This window comes from Sylvia atricapilla, chromosome 1, assembly GCF_009819655.1.
Source record: "Sylvia atricapilla isolate bSylAtr1 chromosome 1, bSylAtr1.pri, whole genome shotgun sequence".
In the NCBI taxonomy this organism is placed as follows: domain Eukaryota; kingdom Metazoa; phylum Chordata; class Aves; order Passeriformes; family Sylviidae; genus Sylvia; species Sylvia atricapilla.
This window is the reverse complement of record NC_089140.1, coordinates 92,482,508-92,501,492: the sequence shown is the minus strand read 5'-3', so window position 1 is coordinate 92,501,492 and position 18,985 is coordinate 92,482,508. Positions and strand designations below refer to the sequence as shown.

Below are 18,985 nucleotides of genomic sequence, written 5' to 3'. Positions count from 1 at the left end.
ATTGTCAAGAAAGTGAGCACAGTCTCCATCTCTGCATGAAGAGATCTGAACATGTATCTACTCTAACAGAAAGGTCACTATGGGTAAGTAGATAGTGACAATGGTATTAGAAAACCCCAAAAACCCAAAACACCCCACCAACCGAACACATAGTAATGGAAAAGATTCAGCCAAAATACTTCAGATTTTGTGCAACTCGTTAATAGAGAAAATGTTTCTTCAAACATACTGAAACCTGAAGCTTTTGGGGAAAGGAGTGGCTATTTAGTGCCTACAGAAGAGTTTAAAGTATTTTTGTGTAGCTTTGGGTTGCAGATTCAAGTAAGAGAGAATTGAAAAGGTCAGTAGTTCTCCAACTATGGTAAATTATGTTCCTTATCTCTTTTTACAGGAACAGTATTTTAGTCAGAAGCAAATTATGGGCACAAGTAAAATTCATTCCAAGTCTTTGAAAGTTTAGTTGTTATCCAGGATTATCCACCCAGTTCGTAGTACATCTTATCTGAAAGCACTTGTATCTTGTGGATTAAAATGATCCATATAATCTAGCATATTCGGAGAAATGAGGGACATATTCAAGACCTAAAAGACTAATTCTCCCTCTCTCACCTGTATGTAAGTAACATTTAACTCTGGCCTCCTTTGAGACATAAGAAAATAGACACCCTGTAAGATTCAGTGCTTTAAGCATTGTTCTGATGTGCCATTTGATGACACTTCTCTTGCTGGTGTGCATGCAGAGTTCTATATACCCTTTTTGCAGAGCAAAAGGGGAATTTGATATTGCAACAAATAAAAAATGAAATATGAGCTCTGTCTGGTTCCATATGGTACATTCTGCTCTTGCCTGAGACCTGGCATCAAGCACAGACCATTTCTTTAGCTGAAGTGGCATTCCTGCTTGAAATCCTGTATGGTGAGAAACTCAAAACCTAACAAGCTGCTGACCTTCATTAAATGTGTGTCATCATAAATTATGCACTGATACAGTTTCATTTCAGCCTGACACATGCCACCTGAGCAGTTTAGTACTGGAAAGCGGTAGTGCACAATTGTGTGACCACCCTGTAGTTGATAAAAGTGAATGATTCTGGCTTACTTCTCCCAGTTCCCTTGTGAAGAAGGAAATTTTGTTTTCATTGTGGTGGAGACTGATGACTTTGTGTTGCTGCAGCAAGAGCTGATGTGAAACTTCAGTTGAGATACTTTGCTTTATTCTTTCAGCAAGAGAAGTGGTTCTAAATAACATTGAGGGTGTAGATGTTTTGTTTTACAGGATTTTTAGGTTTTGTTTTACTATTTTTTTATTATTATTATTTTAAGGTGATGTCTTAAGTGATGTAACTGCTAGAGAGCAGGTTATCTTGAATTCAAGTAATGTAATAATGCCTGTATTGTCAAAGAGCATGTATTCTGAACTTCAGATCTTTTCTAGAAAATGAAGTTAGTATTTTTTCTTAAAAACTCTTCAAATTAGCTCTCATTTCTCCAACCTGTAATACCATGTAACAGTTTTTACCCATTACAATTAGATTTCATCTTCCTCATATAGAATCCCATTTATAGTCAGAGTTGGAAATGCTGCTTGGCACTGTTTTAAAAACAAAACCTCCAGTCATCAGCAGGACATGGACTTCATTTTTTAACGTGGTCCAGCCCCATACTACTAAATCCTAGAACAGTCAGTGGTCCCATGCTGAAGGAAACCTGCATCACTTGTAATGTAATCCCCACTCATGCCTGGTTTGTGTTTGGAGGAAAAAGTTAGCATTTTTGTGGTGAGATGGGCTTTTTGTTATTAAAGGAGGTGGTTGTTTTGAAGCTCTTCAGAGGTTAGGAATGCTGCAATCATCTGGGGAGACTGGTTAGTGGTCTGAGTACAGGTGAGGAGGTCACACCTTATTTTGTGCCACTTATTTTGTGCCAATGCCCTGCTGGTGGTTCAACTCAAGGGAGGTGCTTCACAACGTACTTATGTGTGTTAAGAGGGCCATCATACTTTGACTTTGCTACTTTATCATCAAGAACTTGCATCTTGTGAGAATTAACTCTCTAGGTAGTTGTTAATTTAAGGGAAAGAAAGCAGTTTTGTCAACAAATATTCACAGATTAATTATTTGGTAAAGCTTTTGCAAGTTTGCTCTAAAAAAAATTAAGTATTAATATACTAACAGAGAGAAAGAGGGAGATAACAGCTACCTGCGTGCTTGCAGGGGATAGATGGCTAACCAGGGCATGTGCTTCATTTTACTTGCAATGCAATGAACTGTATTGACCTGCTTAATTTTCCGAGTCTTTAAGGAATGCAGGTTTTGTTTTAACCTTTTTTGCCAGTACTCCTAGAGACAGTCTTAAATGCATAAACCTATGTGTAATTTTAATTGGCATCTTAAACTGAAAATTTGTGATAAAGGTTCTCCTCGACCTTAAGGCACAGCGTTACTATTCTGCAGAACTGTATTTCAAGTCACAGAAATTTATAAATGAATTGTGGGGGTGAGCTGGGCACAGTGTTGGAGACTGTGGTGATGAAAGATATCTCTTGTACACCCATATTTTACAAGGAAAAAAACTTGTTGTGAACCTTTGGAATCATCCATCAGAAGTAGCTGAAGGTAGATGGTGATCCTGTTGATGGAAGAAGAGGAATAATACCTGGCTTTGGCTGCAGTAATCGGCTGCTGTACTCAAAAGAGTAGTCACTGCACTGACTGCTCACCAGGTGGACTGGAGGAGGTGCCGTCTCTCCACAGTCACTGTTTTGGCTGTGAATATCCTTCCAGAAACCAGTTGGAAGCTTCTTGTATTTGGGTGATTTTTAAGGCCTTCCAATCCTGTGCCTCATGGGTATAAATAACACAGTAGGGTCTGTGCAACTGGTACAGCTCTGAACATCCTGGGGGGAGAGAGAAGACGTGAATGTGAGGTTAAACACGAGATTTGTCCAAGGAATATCTTGATTTCACACAAACTTTTTCTTCAGGATGACCTTCCAGATGCCTTGTGATCTCCTCAGGGTTACTATAGCCAGTGTTAATAAGTTATAGGAGAATGCAGAAATAATCTTCTGAAGTTTTGAAATTATTTTCTTCCAGCCCAAAGGACTGTGTAGGATCACTATATAACTTAGATTGGAGGGGACCAGCTAGTCTAACACCTTGCTCTGAGGAGGCTCAGTTTTAGATCAGGTTGATCTGACCACTGATCAGGATCTACTGACTACTTTTTTTGTAGTAGACTAATTAAGGACTACACTTTAATTAGTGTAGCTTAATGTCATTTAATTTAAGTCTGTCAATAATATGTCTTGAAAATGGGCTTGAAAATTAAACCTTGCAAGAAATAAAAATGCGATTATAAGCTTTTTTTACTAACACCCTTTCCCCCTCCAACCTTTATCAGGTAGAGGTATTGTTTTACTGTCTCAAACATTGCTATGCAAGGTTGTCAGAGAAGCAATTTTCTTAGTAGCAGTTCTGTAATTGTACTTTGTATGGCACTGCTCATCTTCATGAGGAGAATAAACTGGAAGTCTGTTAGTTTATCTGAAAAGCATGCTGAAACTCCTGGTGAAATCACTTTCCAGCTAATGCATGGATCATGTTTAAAATATGTACAATATTTTTTATTGTGAGATGCAGTGACACAATTTGTACACTAACAGCTTCATGACTTAAGTATTTTTTATGCAAAGCACAACATGAACATCTTATGTGGAATAACTTCGTTTACTTGGATGAATTTAAGGTGATCACTTAAATTCAAATTTCACATGCCCTTGAGATAACTGCTACTGAGATTGAAATATTTAAACAGTTCCTTTAACTCCAGACCCCAGAAAGGCCTTTTCCTGTGAATCCTGCTCTCAAAGGCAGGAGAGTGTGTGTGTGAATCCAGGTCCATTCTGTGATCCTTAGCATAAAGACTAAGCAGAGGAGTTTTCCTTCTACCTGCTTCTCTTTTTACCAGGCTGCTTGCTTACATGGTACCTTTCATTATCTGTCACTTTTAGCACTTTTTATTGCTGTCAAGTTCAGCTGAACTGAAGTAAAATCCTCCAGAGAAAAAAGTGATGTACCAAGAGATGCTTATTAATAAAAACTCACTTACTAGAAAAGCCTAGGCTGAAAAACTACTGTCTTGCACTCTTGCTTTCATGTTTGTACCTAAGGTAAAGGCAGTGTATTGGGTATTAAAATACTCCTCAATTCAGACTTTTAGGTTAGGAATGTGTAAAGTTATAATCCAGCTCTGAAAATACAGTCTCACATCCAAGATGGTGTATCAGGCTTGCAGCAAGAAATTGCCTTCTGCACAGCTGACAAGAGTTGAGAATCAGAAGTCTCTTTTCTCCAAAACATGGAAGAAGTATGGGGAGTCATTGTAAGCAGTTAATTCATTCTGAATGTTGTGCTGATGGACATAAAGTGAAACAAAAATTAGAGTAAATGGAAGAATTACTTTGACTTTTCCCCATATTAGTATTACTTTTTTCATATTATTATTATTTCCATACTACTGTTAGTGCTTTCATGGAACCAACTGGAGGAGGAAAATGCCCTGCAGATTGCATTACTCTGTTTGATACATTGGTACTGTTTCTCTTTCAGATGAAGTGGACTACAGCAATTTTGGGTCCAACACACTGTCAAGGAAGAAGAAGGCTCTGGTGACGCTGCGCAATGACAACCTCCGCCGGCGTCCCCACATCAACATCAGTATGCCTCATGATTTTAGACCAGTGTCTTCCATAATCGACGTGGACATTCTCCCTGAAACACACCGGAGGGTGAGGCTGTACCGACACGGCTGTGAGAAACCCTTGGGGTTTTACATCCGTGACGGCACCAGCGTAAGGGTGACTCCCCACGGACTGGAAAAGGTGCCCGGTATCTTCATTTCCCGTATGGTTCCTGGTGGCTTGGCAGAGAGCACAGGCTTGCTGGCTGTGAACGATGAAGTCCTGGAAGTTAATGGCATTGAAGTAGCAGGAAAAACTCTTGACCAAGTCACAGACATGATGATTGCCAACAGCCATAATCTCATTATCACGGTCAAACCAGCAAACCAGAGGAACAATATTATTCGGAGCAGTAGGATGTCTGGTAGCTCAGGCCAGTCTACAGACAGCACTGCGAGTCACCATAGCTTGTCTACATCCCATGTGCTGCAGAACTTCCATCCTGATGAAATGGAGAGCGATGAAGAGGCTGACATTGTCATCGAGGGTGGTCTGGAGCCACAACACATTCCTAAACTGCACAGCCTTACTTCCAGTAGCCTCTCTCGAATCAATGGCAGCAGCCTTAGCCACAGACTTCAAAGGGACCTGGTGCTCAACAACAACTCTGGCCGAGAAAGCAACGGCAACATCCACAAATTACTCAGTTCCTTAAAAACTGATCCCCGACACAGTCTGGTTATCCCCAGAGGAGGTATTGAGGAGGATGGAACAGTCATTACACTTTAGTAGCAATTTCTGCAATTCTCACAGTCTTAAGTGCCAATTGGGACAATTGACTCGTGCAAAACATGCACAAAACAGGAAGCTGATATTCTCACAGACCTCATGGGTGCAGAAAATTGTTGCTTTCTAGGAAACGTGGCATCTGGAGTTAGACATAAAACTGTCATGCACTGCAAAATTTGTCAGGAGAAAGCCAGACTGCAAAACCTGGTTTATGTCCCAGCCCTGGAGTGAGAACACAAATTTGGTTTAGTTGATATAAACCTAAGCAGTCTTACAGGCAGCGTTATATACTCGGGTTTGAAAGCATGGGTAGATGTATTATACATGCATGTATATGAATTAGATTTTAATAGTAACAGACGTGTCTATTTGAAGTGGAACCTGGTTTTCTTCTAATACCAGCTAGGGAGAGAGGGCTTCCTAATAGCCATCCCGTCTTCTGTTACATACAGCCCTTCTGCCGACTTGTTTACACCATTTTCTCAGCGTTATGTCTAATCCAGACGAGCTCTGTAAAAGCAGCCGTTTCCTATTCCGGTAGTGACAGCGTTCGCGAGGCGCTGCAGACACATTTTCCAAAGGAAACGATAGAAATCGCTATCCATGTAAACCCGCGTGTTTCCCGCGGCTGCCGGGCCATGGGCGCCACCTGCCGGCCGGCGGGGGCACCGCAGCGGGGGCAGCGCCGCTGCCTTCTCGTATTCTCTGACCATATTTATTAGATAATACCTCCTTTTTGTTGTTGTTGTTGTTGGTTTTGTTGTTTCCCCCCTCTCCGCATCATCTCTGTGTTTTCAAAATCATGGTTTCGTGTGAGTTTTAGGCGTGCAAGCGTCAGAGCTGACACAAGTCCTTGCTGTACCTTCGGGGCAACCCGAATCCACAAGGTCTTTCCTTGACAAGAGATTGCCCTACGGAGGGGAGGGGTGCTGACTGACTCTCAAGCCTAACTTAGAATAGTTCTGTTATTTTTTTGACTCCTCCAGTAATAAAGCTTAATGTCTACACAGGACTTCTAGAAAGTTAAAAAATACTGGATATTTGTGAAGGTCAGACACCTTTGCTGGGTGGCCAGGTGGCTAGTGAGTGACCAGTGACTGTCGAGTCAGTACCTGTCTGCTTCTGGAAACACCATGAGTTTTATGAAAGTGGTCTAATCTAAAATATTTTGTTATATCTTGATCAGTGTAAGGAACAAAATATAAATGTTTTAAAATGTATTTTTCTACTTTTAGCTTGTGTCATTTGCTCTTTGTTTTTAACTTTGTAGTACATTAAAGCTTTTTTTATATGGTGGAATAGACATTTCTTAAATATTTTATGAATATGAAATTTCAGGAATCTTGGTTTGGAAAAATTACATTCCATTTTGGAATCTGTAATGGCTGGAAAAAGGATGTGTGGACTAATTAATTGTCGCTAATTTAGAATACCTGTGGAACAAACCAGTCTTCTGCTCATGGTTAAATATCTTTGGGACATTGAACTTAGTTTATTTCTTTTAGATTTGCTTTAAGAGTTTATTTTAAAAGTTTTTCACTTACTCTAATTAAAACTTTTCTAAGTATCAAAGCAGCTATAGAGCTGTACTTACTTTTCCCAGCACAGTAAGAATAGAACATTGATCCTGTTCATCTTAAAACTGTGTTTGTACTTTACCAAAGGTTTTCATAAAAAAAAAAAATCTTATTATTGGTGCGGTAAAATAAACGAATAGCTGGATATGCTTCAGTCAATCAGACCATCTTATCCAGAAAAATTTGTTACACCTTAAATAAGACAACTTTTATGAATAAGTGGATTTGTCTGGCTGAAGTTACTCATTTTACCTTAGTTAACTGATAAAAATGTGACCTTGTCTGCAATAAAATGTTCACTGTCTTACTTCTCTGTGTTTCTTCCTGGTGCCTCAAGCATTTTACGTGGAAATATCTCCCCTCCCTATGAAAACAAGGTATCTGGTTTGGGTGGCTCTTCAACTATGCAACCATTTTAGTGCCGTGTTTTCGCTCAGCGCTGCTTTTACTAAAGGTTCCTGTTATTCTGATTTTCATGGGAACCAAGTAGCTTCCTACCCTCCTCATAGCATGGCCTGCTGCAGCCCTCTGGCCTTTGAGGGGTAATTCTGGCTCCTTGGAAAATATATAGGGTATGTCGGGATACCTCTGCTGGCCACTCTGCAAGCCTTTGCCCAGAGCCTGCTGGCTGTCACTGTCCATAGAAAGCATTCCAGTACAGTGTCTCCAAACTTTTCCACCGCATCCATTGCAAGGAGGAGGAAGCCTAAGTTGTTTCACACACGTGTACAAATTACAAACTGAGAACAGCTGGCTGCTGCTGTGTCGGCCTTGGATCCAGTACTTCGTGAAATACCTTTTAAGGCTTGCATACATTTTGGGCGGCCTCTTCGTGGGCAAAACAAACACACACACAACCCAGCTTCTCTTTGGAGTGCCCCGTGGCCCTAAGTGAAGCTGTGCTGTACAGTGTTCGCTCACAGCGAGCTCCCTTCCCAGCCCAGGCCGTAACGGGAGGAATCCGCGGGGAAACGCGGCTGAGCCGCTCGGGTTCCACACGCCGGGGCCCCTTCGCGTGTGGGATTAAATCGCCACATTTTATTGTGAGGCTCTGAGGGTGTGTGGCCCTCGCTCAAGGCCACATCCCCCACAAACGCTCCCGCAGACGGAGCCGCCTTCCTTTCCCAGCGCGCAGCGGGGGCGGCGGAGCCGGAGTCTCCCGCAGCCGGGCGCCATTCCCGGTCCCGAGGTCGCTCCGCCCGCTGCCGGGAGCGCGGCTGCGCGGCCCGCCCGGTCACCTGAGCGGCGGCGCGGCCGTGCCATGGCGGCGGGGGGCGGGCGGTCTGGAGCCGAGCTGCCGGACGCCGGCCCTGGCGCGGACAGCGGGAACGTGTCCCAGAGCCAAAGCAGAGCCTCCGGCCTCGGGGAGGCCGAGGACGAGGACGCCTCGGAGGCGTCGCTCAGCGCCACCGCCGCCGCCTACTCCGCGTACCTGCTCGCCGACCGCAGCCTCTTCAGCGAGCAGGTGGGCCAGGGCCCGGCGCTCCCGGACAGCTCCCGGGAGCCGGGACCGGGTTATATATTAACTGGACACGCTCCCGGGCCGGGGATGTGCAGGACGGCACCAACGGGGGTCGCGTCCCTTGCGCCGAACGAAACCGAGAGAGGGAAAAGCCGTGGGATTCCTGTGGGACTGGCTGTAGTCTGAGCGGTGTCTACGCTCGGTGCTCTTGTTTGTGAGACCGGATGAGATTTTGTGAATGTGTATGTGTGTTTCGAAGCGCTTTAAGTGACCTCTGTTTTGCAGATAGAAAGCTTAGACAAGAGTTTAGAAGACTTACTGACCAGGGTGGATGAATTCGTGGGAATGCTGGACATGGTAGGTATAACTTGCACGTGGTTGTGTTTTTGAAGGCAGATTAAACACAGTTTAATCTGTGTTTGTAAGTAAGACACTGAGAGAAAGAAGCCTTTAGTCTAGGCATGCTCCAGTATGGAAACACGTTTGATAATCAGATGACTTATTTTGGTAATCAGGTAACGCACAGATGAAAACTACCAAGATCTCACGTCAGACCAAAATGTGTCCATATAGCTATAGAGTCATATAGAACTTCTTAGGTTGGAAAAGACCTCTAAGATCAGCAAATCCAACCATTAACCCAGCACTGCCATATTCACCCCTAAACCATGTCCCAAAGGCCCACATCTTCTAAATACCTCCAGGGATGGTGACTCGATCACTTCCCTTGGCAACCTACTTCAACGCTTGACAACCCTTTCAGTAAAGAAATTTTTCCTAACTGCATATTTGTGTAGTTGTATTTGTGTTCTTGTCTATGTATATGCACAGAATCCCATTTTGAATGGTGCATTGATAGAGGTTTTTAAGAACAGTATGATATTTTGCTTATCCTTTAAAATACATAAAGACATCCTTTGTTGGTTTTATAATGAAAGTATCTAATCAGAGTTCCCAAACCAGTAAAGCTAGATTTGTCTTTAGGGGACCCTCTTTTCAGAATGGCAGCTTTGTTTTCACTTTTTTCATAGGGTTACATGGGGGAACTGAATGGAAAGTTCCTGTAAGCTGACATTGGTAGATAGGCTGCCTTTTAAAGTGTGGCACATATGGTTCTCCTTCACAGTTCTGTTGTAGGTTTGGGGTTTTTTTTTAATACCAGTAAACTAAGATTTTTGTGGTCTGACTTTTTCAACAAACATGAGGAAAAGTACAGGTAGTAAAACTTAAGGCAAAGTTTTAGTTTAATATATATAATTCATTTAGTGTGTCTTAGAAAATGTTCCATCTCAGTTCAGAAGAGATTGTATTAGCCTATTTTTAATGTAAGTATAAATGTAAATATTAGTCTCTGCAAAGTACATTTTCTTCAAAGTTACTTAGAAACTACACAAAAAAGCTACAATGTCTTTATTTTAATTTAGTCTTTTTATACTAATTTATTCAGGTATTTTTAAACTTTAAATTTTAGTCTGTTCATTGGAGCACAGTTCTAGTTTCCAGAATAAAATCTACCAAACATTTTGTTTCATTCATTGATTTTTGTATTATTTCCTTGCATTGTCTTTAGATTCGAAGTGATTCCTCTCAAGTTGTCAATGAAAGTATACCTCAAATTTACACAAAAGCTACAGAAATGAGGCAGATATATAGGAAGATTGACAAACTAGAGGTATGTTTTTGCTGTCTTCTGGATGCATTTGTTTCCTAACAGAGGGAAAAATCAGTGTCTGCATATCTCTGTGTGTGTGCACACAATGTGGAGTGAGCTCAGGTGAGTTGTGCTCTCCATGTCACCAGTGGGTTCAATACTTCAGGACTATGAAGAATTTCTGGGGATTATGGGAATTCCAGACATGTTTTAGCTCTCTTTTTTTTTACATATTTTTAAAAAAATCAATTGTCCGTTGACTGTTTGAAGCAAGGCAATTTTTTGTGTTAGCTTTCAAAGTTTCAGAAACTAATAGAATGAAAGATGTCTTGATCCCAAGTAAAGCTTCAAAACATTGGTTCAGATCCATGGTTTTTCTTTTGGTAGTAGAAAGGCAGGTAGAAGCCAAGATTCTGAAAACTCTCTATTAGTTATTTGAAAGGTAAACTGGAAAAGGAAGATTATTTTATTACATTTGATCTTTTTTTAAAATATTTGCAGCCTTTTAGGTATCTCAAGTGATTTCTAGCATTAAAATGGACTTGTAGGCAGAAGGGAAATAGAGCATTTTGGATTCCTCATTTAAGAAACAAATCTTTCACCACTGTTTTGCAATACATAATCCAGTTTTATTTTGTTAGTGAAAATGTTCTACTTATTTTGTTGGGGGTTTTTGTCACACTAGGCTTTTGTGAAAATGATTGGGAATAGTGTGGCTGGACTGGAAGAACGAGTCACTAAGGCAGAAACAGACCTTGGAGCTTTTCCCAGCACATTCAAGAAAATCTTGCACACAATCAGCATGCCATCCTTCCTTAATGTAAGTAAAGTTTTGATGCCATGTGACCAGCTTAGTTGCTCTGCCTACTAGAGCAGATGATTAAAATAATAATATGTTTATTACACATGTATCTGAATGTAGCTATGCATTTTTATATACTTTATTAGGATTTTTACAGAGTTCTCAGGCTTCCATAAAAAAAAAAAAAAGGGAAACAACCAAACTTAAACATTTAATTTCCTACAAGGATTTGTGTAATGTTGCAAAAGAAGGCTGAGCACACAAATGAATGTGAAGGACACAAACAAGCACGTAATGTACAAGCCTTTTTGCTAAAGAACCCCTCATCTCTGGTGGTATGCAAAGCAAGTAGGAAAAGCCTGTACAGGCAACACTGTTAAAGGATCCTTCTGCATTGATAACATCGCTGTGCAAATATTAACAAAACAGAAAATGAAAGCTAATCTGCACAGTATTTTTAAATTAAAGGTCATGTTTATATTCAATCCACACAGTTTGATAATCATGTTACCTACGACCTTGGTAAACTTTTTAAGAATGCAGTTTTCCTTGTGGACTGTTCCCTTAGAAAAGACTTGAAGTGCTCTCTCTGGTACATTTCAGAGATGCCTCATCTAACACTGAACTGTCATTATGCCTTGGGTTTAAAATAATCTTTTGGTTAAAAAAAAAAATCAGCTGAATACCTGATGCTTCTTGATGTCACCTGGCAGTACACCATTTATAAGTTCTACTCTTTTGCATCTTGTCAGCTCACAGATTGTTTTATCTTTTCATGTATTCATCCTGTACTAACTCAGTTTTCTGTATTCTGCTAAGAATGATGAAAAAAATAGCTTTGTAGAGGGGTAGAGGAAGAAGGTTGTGGCTCTTCAAGATGTTTTTGTTCCTGCATCTTCCAAGCATATATGGCAGCAGAGAAAAATACATATAAAAAGAGCATGTGTTGTCTTGTTAAGGCTCAGTTGAAGGAACTTGTTCTTCACTGTGCAATCTTTAGGTTAATTAATTTCTCATCTCATTCGTTCATTTTCCTTGATGTTTAAGTTTAGAGATCTGTCATTTTTTCTTAAAAAATACCCATTAACAACAACACAAAGTTGCAGTTTATGGGCCAGTTTCAAAACAAGAAAGTGCACAAGTTGCCTTGAAGAATATTCAACAGTATTTTCAATTTTTTTTCTATAAGCAGTTACCAACCAAGGAATTACAATTTTCACTTGAAAAGTTTGATACTTCTAAGAAAGTACTTTTTTAGTGTTGTATGGGAACACTTTGTCAAATTAGCACTTTTTCCACAATTTAAAAGATAGAAAATGTTTGAAAGTGTCATGAAGGTGAACCTGGCATCTCCAGTGGTTTCTTAGTTTGATCATGGATAGCAATAAAATAACACTCAGAACTTACTTGCATTATTGGAGTCACTAAAAGGCAGGTTACTGTTCCACGGTTGTTCTGGGTATTGCATAGTGAAAAACCTACTTTCAGTAGTAAACACAAGCATCATGTGAATGAGAATGCCCACAGAGATTCCTCCATATGCCTGATATTTAACTAGCTCAATACATCAATGGTAAAACACATGGTTTGGAAAAGAAAGTTATTCTGGTGTCATGATTTTAACTGTAGCTGTAGTTCACATTTTACTGCTAGTTTTAATTTACTCAGGTCCCCTCATTCTCTTCCCATTTAAATGTGTCTGTTTCTTTACACAAAGGCTGTATTTTCTATTTCTCAAGGTGTATATTTATAATCTCCCTTTCAGATTTTGCCCAAAGTTCTTCCCTTGTGGATATCAGGTGATGTAAAGAACAGTACTATAAGACTTCTAATATCACTAAGAATGTAAACTCTCAAAAGGTATAAACGTCTGCTAAGCAGCTGCAAAAATAACTAGTTACAAATCTGTGCTTAGGCAATTGTGGGTACTGTGCCTGCCTATAATTTTCCTCACTGGATTGAAATTTCCCCCTTCTTGCACAGAGGCAAATACAAATCCTCTTAAATCCGTGTCAGGAGTTGCAGAAAACCTGTGGCCTTAGTTTCCCATGCTTGCAGGTTGTTATCTGATAGGACAGTGCAGGGTAGGAAATGATTTTAAAAAACAGAACTTTGATTTTGAAGGTTGCTTTTACATTTGGCAAAATTTTTGATACAGAGAACACTCATAATATACACTGGTTTTAGATCAGATCTTTGTTTATATTTTTTAATTTCATTGCAACTTGAATGGCAAAACAAACTTGGAGAAATAAATGGTATTGTAAAGTTAAAGACATAAATTAATATATCAGCGATTTTGTATATAGAAGGAAAATATGTACTTACTTCATAAGGAATACAAGTATACAGCTCAACTAAATATTGAGAAATTTCTACTTTGTTTTGTAAGTATAGTTACTTATATCTTTATTTTGGTACTGTAAAACCATTCTAAACCCCAAGGCTACCAATGATATTTGGTATACTTTTAACTTTATTATTGGGGAAGGCTAATTTCCTCATTCCAAACTGACAGGGCTCTACTAAATAGTTCATCAAAATCTTTTTATTAGTTGAAAAGGACTTTTAATTAATGAAATCTTGATTTTAAGCCTTCTGTTTAATGTCAGGCAGTGAAAACATACCCTGTGTCTGTGTTGTGTTGCAGCATTATCTACACACACCAAGGCTGACACAGTAGTCACTAGTGGTCCCAGATGTTGTCTCTTTCAATGAGCCGTTTGATATAGTGAAACAATGTGCAGCTAATTTTTAAAAGAAACATGTACACCTTTCCTAAAAACAGTGTAACAGCTCTTTTCCAGTGCTCTACCAGATTATTTTTAACAATGTGTCATATGAAGAAGCTCAGCAGGAGCAGCAACCTTCTTGAAAGAATCATTTGCTAGGTGTGTTTCCATAGGAAGACTTTTTGAGTAGCTAAATGAGAGGCCAGGCCCAGAGTTGACTCAAAAGAAGCGGCTGAGGAGAATTTGAAGGCTGGAGCAGGAAAGGTAAAGGCATATGGCTTGGAAATGATGAAGGTTACAATGACTCTCCCATCTGCTTGATGGTACAGTTTGGCTCCTGCAGTGCTGGCATATCATACGTGTTCCGGGACTGGCATAGGAATGTGCCAGACTCATCTGAGCTATGGTTAGGAATTTATTTAACTAAGGAGATACGCCTTAGAAACTTTCCTTGTTTTGCATTTTAGCTCTGCAGGCTTTGTTTTAAAATGCTTTATGAAAAAGGCAAAAAATAAACTTATCTAATTTGCAGAAATCGTCTTCCTCACGACAACAGCAGACCCTCTATGAACCTCCAGTCCTCTTCAAGACTGAAGACTATTTTCCATGTCTTAATGAAGCACCTTATTGATGATTTTTGCTTTGGGATTGATATGAATCTTCTGGAATAGAGAGACAGGTGAACAAAAGGAATGCCAACCTCAGAACAGCTGCATTTTCTAAGCACTATTGATGGCATATTGCCATTCTGATTCTCATGGTCTTCCTTCATGCAGTATTTTCAGGTAATCTTTGTTTGTGCACATTATTTTAAAAGCCTTCCTAAAACACCATGTAAATTTTCAGATTATTTTGGGGAAGGAGTTTAAGAATATTTTTGCATTACATTTTTTTTAATATGGAAATAATAGGAAACATACTATTGTATATAAGTTTTTTAACACGTAAGTATCCGTGCTGCTGCAAGTGTAAGTAGCTATACCACAAGGATGGGGGTTCATTTGTCTTTTTTCATAATGTGCTGATTGAGGTGAAAGAAAAACTATGCATAGAATTATCTATTCCAAGGGTTTAAGCCTGGTCTCTACAGTCTGTAAAGAGGAAGTGCACCACATTGGGATGTACTTGTTGCAGGGGCAGGGCTTGGAAGATCATCAAGGAATCAAGGACATGGTTCAGTGTGTGTGATGTAGTCCCAGTTCACAAGGCAAACATCCTGCCCCTACTGATGATCCTCAGGTCACAGTGACCCAAGCTTTTAATTATTGCATCTTTGTATTGTTTGATGTGTAACCAGGTGGGCATGAAATAGATTTATATATATAGAGATAGAGAGATGGATGTATAAAACCTGCTGTCAAAAAGAACAAGTATCTAAGTGAGAGAGGGATGACTCTGGGCTGAATCTCTATCAGGTACCTGACCAGATTGCTTTTCCTTCAGATTTTTCTGTGGTTACTGAGGCTTCCCATGCTGTTTTCAATTTATATTATCAATAAACTAATAGCTGGCTAACCCCTGTTGTGTTTTTGCATTTCCTCGGACAGTATTGACCCACCTAGCAGGTGTTAATCATAAATTGATGTTTTCTCTGAAAAAGTTTTACCTCTGCTGCTCTATTGCCAATGTAACTCATTAGAAATACTCAAAATTCAAGTCTGGGAGGAATGCTGTAGAGAAACAGTATTTCTCTAGGTTTCATCTTGCATGCACAGAGCAGGTATGGAGTAGCAGAGCAGAGATTATATATTAATAGATCCTGTCTCCAAAGACCAGCAGGGATTGGGTTCTAAACATCTTCAATATCTGAAGCAACATTTATTAAACATTAAAACAAAGATTTTCAAGTCAAAGTTAGTAGGCTCCAAAAGCTGTTATGATGTAAATCTTACCTGATTTTTAACATCAAGACTATAGAAAAACAGTCCCATATAAACTGGCAGAAAGTAACAGACATGACTTTGAAGAAGGGCTCTCCTCCCTTTCTCCTTGTTTTCATAAATGATTCATTATTCAAGTGTTCCACTGGAGCAACAGTTGCATTTCTGAAAGGCATGGTGCCTTTCAGTCTATGCATGAATAACGCTTGAAGGCTTATCCCTCCTCAGTGAGATCTAATAAAATTACATACTTAGTGTAGCAACATAAGGCTACAGTCAAATACTCTAAACATACTAACACTGGTTTAAAAAAAAAAAAAAAAGTTACCTTTAGAAGAACCTTCTAATTAAATGTATTACCTTCTCAAATAACTTTGCCTTCTGCTGTGTGGAGCCAAAATGCTGTTTCTTTTAAACCGATGATGTTTGAAATATTAATAAAGATTTCAGCAAGTTTATACAGCTGAGTATTTTTCACACAATATTGTTCATACTAATAAGAGTGAAAATTCATATATTCTGAAGTGGGCATTTTTGTTGAACTGTTGTATGAAAAAAAAAAAGAGCTGTACCTTCAAGGCACACCACAAACAAAAACCAGACAGTTCCTATAATTGGTATAGCTGGAAATTCTCCAAAATATTTTTATTACTGAAAAGAATTGACAATACATAGAATTTTTAAAGGAAATGTTATAAAAGTACAGACAATAAATAAATTATGGCTTTTAAAAATACATGGTACAAAATACCAAGGTCACAGTTCATCTGTTATGAAATTAAGCTCATGGTTATGAAATTAAGGCAATCTTATAATACCAACAAAATGGATTCTTCTGTTGGTTTGTTTGCACCTTGGCTGTCTTCTTATTCATGGTCAGTCTCATCACACAAGAGTAGCATAAAAAACATCCCAAAATATCCCAAAGAAAGACTCAGAATATTCATTTATTCTCTCTGCTGTTAACCTTGGATTGGTGTAAAACCAGTAATAACCATATTATGAATTAGGTTCAATATTTACTGGGTTTGCTAGCTATAAACAAAATCTGAATCTCAAAATCCACTGAAAGCAATATTCAGAACCCCAGAAGTCTGTACTTCTGTTTTTCCCTACATAACGTTTGTCCTCTTGCCTGAGTTCCAGGATACAAGCCAACAACTATGGGGCTACATCACCTGTTTTTGACATGAAGAGCTCTTTATCTAGAACTGGTATAAAGCAAGGTGTGGTTACTGTGCTGAGCTGCTGAAGATTGGATATCAGGCACATGAAATAAGCTTATATTTAATATCAACAAAAGAGGCTGCATACAAATCTTACTTTTCTTCCGTGTCATTAAGGAAACATTTTTAAGCAAATAATTTTGAGGTTTTATATTCTTATAGTTATGTACATTTTAGGCCAATGTTAATTAACATTAGTCTAATGCTAATTGAAACTGGTGCTGCAGATTTCTAAAACTTACCTTTCTAAAACTTACAATGCATGTCAATATGTTGTGGAAGCTGCATTCACAAGATATTCACAGTGAGGTTGTATCACAGTCACGTTGGACTGAATGTTAGAGGTCTGCACTTTTCATAGCTCCTGGACAAAAATCAGCATGATCTGCCTTACGTAAATGTTTAGATATATGATGAACTATGCCTGAAGTTGGTGCATAAGGATTGATATTTGGATTTAATTAGTTTTGGACCTGTAGATTTTGTTCCAGTCAAGCAGTGCTGCTGCAACTGCAGCAAAGTCCAGAGAAACTACAGAAGGGTGCAGACGACTGAAATGAAAAGAAACAGGTTTGATGGTTTATCTGATCAAATAAGGTAAATTACTTAAAGATGCACTGGATTACATTGACACCAAAACCTGTGGCATTTCATTACTTCTGGTGACAATAACCTTCAAGATTAAGTAGTTTTACTTGCAATACTAAGAATTAAGTAGCAAGTTTAAGCTGTAAAGAGGGATCCTGAGTGAAAGATCTCCCAGGAGGAGAAGGAAGAGCAAAATAGCTTGCACCTTCATCTGTGAGAAGAACTTTATATTTGAAATTGGTAAACAATGTTCCCATAAAAAAAAGGGAAAAAAAATGTTTTTTTAAACGAATACTTTTTTAAACTCCCTCACATTTCCTGGAAAAGAAATCTAGTCTTGGACCAGCTATCAAGAAAATCCTTGAAAAGCCAAAATCCCTGTCAGATATAGCTATGGTCAAAGAGGACTATAACAGGAGTCAGTAACTTTCTGGCCACTGCAGCTAAATCCATCAGGGATGAGGAGATGGCAGCTGCTGGGATTCACATTCCTGTAGGAGCTGAGCTGCCTGCAGGCTGTGCTGCAGTGGCAGAGCAGAGGCTTTGTCCACTCAGCTGCTTTTGTTGATTCTGCTTAGAGCCGATGGGTGGTGGTATAACCTAAAGATGGTAGCGCGGACTCCAGCTGATTTTGGGAGTTTTCTTGACTTTCTTCCTTGATGATGTCTACTCTTTCAATGCTAGCCATTTTTTTATGATTTTGAAAAAATGTAAGGGATATGTGAATGGTGCATGATGTCTTAAAAGTGCTAAGGAACAAGTAAAACAGGAAAAAGGGGGACAGAAGGTGTTGCTCATGGGCAGTACAGTTACAATGCCAGGGAAACAGAATGCAATCACCTATAGATACAGAGTGTGGAAAGGAAAATGTGCAATAATGCCTTTGGAATTATGTCAGACTAAAGGATATGGCAGAGAAACTGAAATGTCCTGTCTAAAATCTACATGGAAGACTCAAAATGATACTTCATTTTTGTCTACTTTGATATTAGCTGTACGTTCCTTGGTGGGCTATTAAAGTAATAAAAAAATACATTAAAATTGCATGAATAATCATTCCAATTTGCTATCTGTATGGGATCTGAAATAGTATATTTAAAAAGTATATTGAAAATACAGATATATAAATGTGCTGACAGACTTAAGAAAATTAACTGAACGTTAGCAAGAATTTAATCAGAGTTCTGAGTGAAAAGATAAGGGGACAGAATTCATGAGGGTGAAGTGCACTCATTGAGAAAAGAAGAATAAGTATCCAATTTCTCATCTCCCACTGTTTCAGAAGCTGTAGGTTTCATGAGAATAGCTCATTGCCTATAATATTTAAAAATAAATTAATTGCCATCTGTTCCTTACAGGTGACACTGCCAGGAGTTTCTTTACAAGCGAGAGGCCTAGAAAGCAACCTTTAAGAAAAAAACAAAAGCAAAAATTTCCACAGTCCTAGGACATTAAAACTGAGGTCTGGCACTAAATATGACAGAAGCACCTGAGAACTGCATACTGGCAATAAAGCTGGTTCTGATTGATTCATTAAAAAGGACAAAAAAAAGACAAAAGGAATGGTAAGAGCCTTATGCAGGAATGGAAGAGGCAG

At 39.1% G+C, this 18,985-nt stretch overlaps 3 protein-coding genes across 4 annotated transcripts in view; all 3 read left to right on the top strand.

Annotated features, from left to right (window-relative positions):
• The window catches only part of LOC136366742 (partitioning defective 6 homolog gamma-like), a 64,462-nt gene extending 58,321 nt beyond the window's left edge, over positions 1-6,141 (top strand). The window contains 1 exon segment of the mRNA XM_066328019.1: positions 4,611-6,141. Coding sequence (XP_066184116.1) covers positions 4,611-5,470 — 860 coding nt within the window. The 3' untranslated portion in view covers positions 5,471-6,141.
• Positions 6,142-8,308: 2,167 nt separating this feature from the next.
• Positions 8,309-18,947, top strand: BLOC1S4 (biogenesis of lysosomal organelles complex 1 subunit 4). Of its 2 annotated transcripts, XR_010744555.1 has the most exons (6): positions 8,309-8,512; positions 8,795-8,866; positions 10,080-10,181; positions 10,846-10,980; positions 14,227-14,479; positions 18,747-18,947. XR_010744555.1 is itself a non-coding variant. In XM_066327982.1 (5 exons), exons 1-5 carry the CDS (start codon positions 8,309-8,311, stop codon positions 14,323-14,325), a joined length of 612 nt encoding a protein of 203 aa, XP_066184079.1. In that variant the 3' UTR covers positions 14,326-15,209. The 2 variants fall into 2 exon arrangements, 1 of the variants encoding a protein (XP_066184079.1); XM_066327982.1 differs by lacking the exon at positions 18,747-18,947 and having other exon boundaries at positions 14,227-15,209.
• Positions 14,347-18,985, top strand: part of GLIPR2 (GLI pathogenesis related 2) — a 37,015-nt gene continuing 32,376 nt past the window's right edge. The window contains exon 1 of the mRNA XM_066327998.1: positions 14,347-14,479. Coding sequence (XP_066184095.1) covers positions 14,452-14,479 — 28 coding nt within the window. The 5' untranslated portion in view covers positions 14,347-14,451. The remainder of the gene's footprint in view (positions 14,480-18,985) is intronic.

Bases quoted from the DNA above. Each gene is read 5' to 3' on its own strand.
- BLOC1S4 (XM_066327982.1), top strand. From the start codon at position 8,309: ATGGCGGCGGGGGGCGGGCGGTCTGGAGCCGAGCTGCCGGACGCCGGC. The intron at 8,513-8,794 runs GTGGGCCAGGGC...TCTGTTTTGCAG, and splicing joins GCAGCCTCTTCAGCGAGCAG to ATAGAAAGCTTAGACAAGAG. The intron at 10,182-10,845 runs GTATGTTTTTGC...TTGTCACACTAG, and splicing joins GGAAGATTGACAAACTAGAG to GCTTTTGTGAAAATGATTGG.